The sequence below is a fragment of the Malania oleifera genome, chromosome 6 (assembly GCF_029873635.1).
Source record: "Malania oleifera isolate guangnan ecotype guangnan chromosome 6, ASM2987363v1, whole genome shotgun sequence".
NCBI classification, from domain to species: Eukaryota; Viridiplantae; Streptophyta; class Magnoliopsida; order Santalales; family Ximeniaceae; genus Malania; species Malania oleifera.
Window position 1 is genome coordinate 110,652,612 of NC_080422.1, and position 7,214 is coordinate 110,659,825.

Here is a 7,214-nt window from a genome sequence, read left to right on the forward strand (position 1 = left end):
CTTCTCGGCTTCCATTTCTCATCTGTCAACTGTGCTTAGAAAAATAAACTTGTTCATACACTTAGCACACAAATGAGAGACTATGATTTGTCATAATCAAAATAGGAGACAGACTCAAAAAGTCAACAATTTATCTAAAAAATATAATGTTTAAAATTGAAACATTTTCTTTAGCTTAACTTTTCAATTTAGATGCACTCTTTCTCCTGTTTATAGCTCTCATATGTTTGATAGTTACTAAAGAACAAAAAATAATTAATTTTTTTTTTAAATTATCTAATTTCTCCATTTATAAAAACTCACACCACCTTATAAAGTATATAATGACACATTTATATCTCTCTTGTGTTATTGTTTATCTCTTCTTTATGTAAATCTTGTAGTATAGCTAACATTGTCTGGGCCCGCTTTAACTGAAATTTGGTTTGATTGATTTTGAATTCGGTTAAATATGAAATTTCGGTCGATTCAGTTAATGAGACTTTTTAACTGAAAATTTTTAGTTAATTTGGTTAATTAATCGAATTTACAGAATTGACCAAATGTTCACCCCTAATCAGGGATATCCCTAGTACAATTTAAGTTGGACACAATTTAAGGATAAAATGATTTGGACACAATTTGAGTTGCAATTGTAATTCCAAACTTGACTTGGAATGGGTATAAATAGGTGTCTGATCTATCTTATCTCTTTTATATCTGTCTCTCATTCAATTTATTTACACACGTTATACAGTTAGTTCAATACTAAATAGGTCCTAGCACCTTCTATCCCTTTCCCTATCTCTCTTTCTCTTTCACTGTCTTTTCCCTTTAGTCTCTTCCCTCTTTATCTCTCCTTACTTATTCTAATCTAATTTTCTTTTTAAATTACCACTTCTTCTTCTTCTTTTTTTTTTTTTCTCTCTTTCTTATGATTTCTACGATTTCTATAATTCTCATCATCCTTATCTTTACACCTTCGACGAGAGTTAGCATAACGATTTACAAATCCCTATTTAATTTTCTACTCTGAGAACTAATTGTTTGAAAATACAGTTATACATGTTGCTTTATCATTAATTTTTTTGATATAACCTCACCTTAATTAAGGTGGTCTTATACAAGGTATGGAATTAATTAATAGGTTTTCTTCTATGCTCCATAGTAACAAAATTTTTTAAATATAAACCAAATTAAGTACTTCCAATGAAAATTAAGTAGTATCAAAAAGATGAATTATGAATTTTGAAATTCAAATTTAAATTTATATAAAAATTCTAAAAATTTTAATATAATTTTATATTATATTTTATTTAAATTCAAACTATAACGCCCCAACCTGAGTCTATCAGGGAGCACTGCGTCTCTCCTCCTCCTCTACCACCTAGACCAGATAATAGGGGGGCGGACTTTATCGAACTAATGACTGGCCCCACAGACCAACACATGTCCTTTTCAGTATACTTTAATCGTGGAGTTCTTATGAAAAAACTCCCAAAAGAAATGTGCACCTTATTAATATGGGTAGTAACATCAAATCTTTTTTAAGTCTTTCTTCCACGGGGTATCACACAAACAAATTCAAATTCAATTAGAATATATGTTTTATCTTCATCACCATAGAATGTAAATGAATGGTGGGTGCTTCCCAAGCCTCATCTTCTTTTACAACTTGTTTGGTTAATATTTATAAAGTTAAGATGAACTAAAATTTTAATTAAAAATACTCATATTTGTCTTTAAATCAAATACTATTATAAAAATATGACTAAAATAATAAAATTACAAAATAATACAAAATTTTAAAAAATACAATAATTTTTTTAAAAAAATTATTTTAATTAGTCATCATATTTTTAAAATTTACTTTACAATGACAATCTTATTGTTAAATAATTTTTTTAACTATTATTATTTTTAATTTTTTAAATATTATAAATATTTTTATTTTAATTAAATTTAAATTTACATAATAACTTTTATTTAAAAAATATAAATAAAAATAAATAATTTAATATAAAAATTATTTTTAAAAAATATTAAATTTTCTAGCAATAGATTATTAAAATAACTGAATATTATAAATTTAAATTTTTAATTATTGTACAAACAAAATTAACAGCAAAAATATATTTTTTCAATCCTAATTTTCATTATACAAAAACAAAAAACAAAAAATACCAATAAATTCAAATCCTTCGGTTCGTTTCCATCCCTGGACTCCGGAATTTATCATTCTTTTGGAGTTGTGGGATTAACTTCAAGGGACGCAGAATTAGTTACATGGACATGGACCGTAAAACGGACACGTGAATATATAGAGCGTAATAAAAAAAAAAACCAAAAAAGCAAATAGATCCTAATTTTCTGTACCCGATAATAATAATAATAATAATAATAATAATAATAATAAACAACGGTGCACATCGGCGGCACGGCGCCGTAATTTCCAACGATCATATTTTGATGAGATAAGAACATTGACGCATCACATCATCCATACAAAACAACTTTCATGATTTACGCACCCACGCCCAATAGATCAAAAGCCCACTCGCCCATTTTCATTAAATAGTAAAAAGTTCATCCATAATCATAATCTCTCATCATTCCAGATGCATCAATATTTGATATTCATACATTATTTAATAATAAATTATTTTATTATTTATATGAACAGAAACACGTACTCAAATCACAAGACTGAACCAGAAACACTAGCCAAATAATTGATAACAGTTCGTTCCTTCGATTCAATTCAACCTAAACAATCTAAACAAATTAACACATGATTGATCAACGTAATTTGGATTCTTCTTCACTTCGGGTTCTGCAATTCTCGGTCAGTTCATCGATTTGATTTCTCTTCAAGCTGGTGCCGAATTCTCGGCGGGCGTCCAGGCGATGTCCTTGAGCGCAGGCCGGAGCTCCTTGCTGCAGAACTGATTGTACTCCAGCGTGTCTCCGCCGTGTTTCTTCACCTCCACCACCAGGAACGACGGCGCCACCGAGTACAGCTCAGCGGCGATTGCTAGCTTCCCCTTGCGGCCCCGTTCTTGGCCCTGCAGCCTCACCGTCGACTCGCTCTTCTTCACGTCGAATCTCACCGCCTTAGCCACCTCCTCCAGCTTCGATATCACGCTGCTTGCCGGCCTCGTCGTCGCGAACCTCAGCTCTTCTTTCTCCTCCCTCCTCTTCTCCTCGAACAGCGGCGACAGGTCGAACCCTTCCGATAGGGAAATTATGTGGAACGCATTAAGCGTCTCCGGTTCCTTCAATTTCGCTCCATTGTTACCATTCCCGCCCTCTCCGCCGTTGCAGTTCTCAAACTCTTGCTCCTCCTTGGTCCATATGCTCCTCGGCGCTGATTTCTTGAACCACGATGATTCTGTGATCTTCGCGATGGTGATTCGAGTGTTCGGGTTCGGATCGAGAAGCCTCGTTACGAGTTTTCGAGAGTCGGACGAAAACCATGGAGGACACTTGAAATCTCCCCTGTAAATCTTCCTGTACATAGCCACTAAATTGTCATCCTGAAAAGGTAAGAATCCAGCAAGAAGAACATACAGAATCACGCCGCACGACCACAGATCCGCCTTGGCGCCGTCGTATCCCTTCTTTCCAATCACCTCCGGCGCGACGTAGGCCGGCGTGCCGCACGTCGTGTGGAGCAGTCCATCCGGCTTCAAGTGCTCGGAGAACGCGCTCAGGCCGAAATCTGTGACCTTAAGGTTGCCATCCTCGTCGAGTAGGAGATTCTCCGGCTTCAGATCCCGGTGGTAGACCCCGCGACTGTGGCAAAAATCAATGGCGGAAATCAACTGCTGGAAGTAGATTCTGGCAACGTCCTCCCTCAACCGCCCTTTCGCGACCTTCGAAAAGAGCTCGCCGCCGCGAACCAGTTCCATAGCGAAGTAGATCTTGGACTTGCTCGCCATGACCTCGTGAAGCTCGACGATGTTGGGGTGCTCCACCATCTTCATCACCGCAATCTCGCGCTTCACCTGCTCCATCATCCCCACCTTGATGACCTTCTCCTTCCCGACGACCTTCATCGCCACGCTCTTCCCGCTCTGCAAGTTCCGCGCGTGGTACACCTTCGCGAAAGTCCCGTGGCCGAGGAGCCGCCCGAGCTCATACTTCCCGTGTAGAACACTGCTGTGGCTCTCCTTCCCTCTTTCCGCCATTAAATAGTCCTTTCTAAGCTAAAATCGTACAAAAAAACACGCAGAATGACCCGATATACAAATTCGTAAAATCTCTGCACCTAGAAATATTCGAGCACCAATATCTACCCGTCCTCGACGTGCTTCCGGTGGCAATTCCTGCCGCCGATGATCCTATTGGCGCGTACGCCGAGCTCGAGTTTAGACAGCGCAGTTCTGCACATCTCTGTGCATTCCCAGAGAGGTTCTCTCTCTCTCTCTCTCTGCAACGGAGCAAAGGAGGAGGCTTTAGGGTTTGGAGGAAGACGAAGAAATTGTATTCTCCGTGTCACTTGTGCAGGTGCCGTTTATATAGCCAGTTTCTGGTTCGAAATGACGGTTTTGACCCTATGGGGAGGTCGGAATGATTGGGGATCGGACGGTTAGGAATGACTTAACACGGACACGTGTCGAGATCAGAATAGGAGAAGTGCGGATGAGTCACCCCCTGGCCCCTGAATTTGTTTATGGAATCATTATCGGATTTGGAAACGTCTATGGTGTTATCATTTTAAGATGAAAAAAAATAAAATAGTATTATAAAAAATGTACACTTAAATAATTGTTGTATGAAAATAATCATACAGCTAGTCACTTTACTGCCATAAATTTCTCTTTATGGCTTTTCTTACCATGCTTCAAAAATTTTAAAATAAATTAAAAATTTTCTTAATATTGTTTCCAAAAAAATCTCTAATTTTGAATGTTAAAATATTAAATATCGAATACTAAATGTAATTTTGAATATAATTAAAATTATTTTAAATATTTAATTGATGCCTTTTAAGAAACATCATGACTAAAAAATTAAATTTCTTTCATTTTGAAAGCTCCAAATTCAAAGAGGTAAAAAATGATATACATAGAAAACGAATTATCTATAGAGTCGTGATCTACCAAGTCTTGAATGGACGAAATTTAAAAATTAAATTTAAATATAAATATCGAGTGATTTTAATTGTTTGATAACTAGTCATTGAATATATATATTGATCGAGCAAATGATATAGATTTAAAAAATTTTAAGGGTCTCCTCTACTAATTTTATTAAAAATAATTAAATACAAATAAATAACTTTGAAAATTTTCAAATAATAATAATAATATAGACGTAATTGTGGGGAAGGGTAATTATGGAATAGCGAAGAGCTGTGTCCAGTATCATGCAACCCACCGCAGGTGGGTGGGAAAATAAAATAAGAACTTATGATGCGTGAAAATAGCAAAATGATGGGTGGAAGGAGTGACATGGCGGGGCACGTCAGGTGGGGGTGCCCGTAACTCCATGTGCATGGGGGGTCCCATAGTGGGGCCCACTAGCGTTGTAACTTTTGTCGAGCAGCGGTCAGTGACAGGTCAGCACTGAAAAGAACCTGCACTCTGTAGTAACTCAGCAAAGTACCCCCCGGCCCCACCGCCTTCACACTGTTCTACAATGACCCTTTTGCCCTTCAATTATTCTCTAATTATTATTATTTATATTAACAATTTTTAAAAATTTAAATTTATAAATATAATGCATATATATATATATATATATATATAATTATATAAAGTTGGTTAATATATATGGAGAAATTTAAGTCGGGAAAGATAGAGGGGCATATCTAATTATCTATTATTTCGGTAAAAAAATTCAAATACTATAATTTAAAAAAAAATAAATTCATTAATATGGAACCATATACCCAATAAAGAAATTATAATGACATTAATAATGATTTTAGTTAATAATTTTTAAACACTGATTAGCTTTTAATTGCATTACGATTTGTCTAATATTGTTTGATTCTACCTAATTATGTTGAAAAATTAAGGAAACATGTATATAAAATAAATTTGTTGTAAAATGTAGGTTCTTCGAAAATGGCACTGGATATTTTTAAAATACCAAAAATCTTCTTATATTTAATAAAATTAATGACATTAATCTCATGTCAATAGTCCATAACATTTATATTCTTAAGATGTACAAGATATAACTCAATATAATTTGAAAAAAAAATTATATAAATATAAAAAAGTAAAGTTTTTAAATTTTCTCTAAATTCTTCATTTTAATGAGTTAAAATTCTATTAAAAAAATAGTTTAAACAGTGCCCCAAGGATGGCTCAAGTGGTAAACTCAAGGGTCTCGAGTTTTTAAAGTTACAACTTTTCATTTGATATAATATCTTGATATTTAAGTAGAGAAAAGTAGAAGGGCAGACCCATAATCTCAGTAGATTAATTGAGTGTTCAAAGAGTCTTGAACATCATTATATACATTTGTTGGACAAAGTATATTCTATGTGGCACATAAGTGATACAATGTATCTTCCATATTTGATAGACAATTAATGTTATTCATTGTCGACCATTTTAAGTTCTCAAAGAAATCAAACGTGTTTTTGTGTTTTAAGTAGATACTCATAATAGAATTCATTGTATTTGATCTCTTAACTGTGGTGATGTTCTATTAATTCATAAACAAACTCATCTTATATCTTATATCATTAAATAATAATAATAATAATAATAATAATAATAATAATAATTGCATTTTTAAATCATTTCAAATTAAAAAAAATTAATAATGTGAGTCTCACATTATTTTAGTAGGACCAAATATTAAAATAAGAGTTAGTCATTATGGAGTTCTAAATTTTACATGAAAAAATCACTCTATAATTTTTTCTCATGGTTTTAAATATGATCATTTTCATTTTTTTTTCTTTAAATATATCCAACTTAATATTTAGTATATTGGAATAGTAGGAATATGTAAATTATAAAGATGAATTACATTTTTCTGAGGAATTTCATAGGGGAATGTGATAATTATTGTAATAAAAAATAATTCGATATGTATAAAATACGTGAAAGACTTCTTAAAAACAATACACGTGACATTTAATTATACAATACTTTTTAAAAATAATTTCATCATGCTTTGCAAAAAAAAGAAGGAAAAACATTGTTTGTCAAAAGTAATTCGATACGTCTAAAATACTTGAAACGCTTCTTAAAAACAAAGCATGTGACACT

General features: G+C 33.4%; 1 protein-coding gene across 1 annotated transcript; it reads right to left on the reverse strand.

Annotated features, from left to right (window-relative positions):
- Positions 1 to 2,626: 2,626 nt before the first annotated feature.
- On the reverse strand, positions 2,627 to 4,481 carry LOC131158867 (CBL-interacting serine/threonine-protein kinase 6). Its single transcript, XM_058113790.1, has one exon. The coding sequence runs from the start codon at positions 4,167 to 4,169 to the stop codon at positions 2,850 to 2,852; it is 1,320 nt and encodes a 439-aa protein (XP_057969773.1). The 5' UTR covers positions 4,170 to 4,481; the 3' UTR covers positions 2,627 to 2,849.
- Positions 4,482 to 7,214: the final 2,733 nt, after the last annotated feature.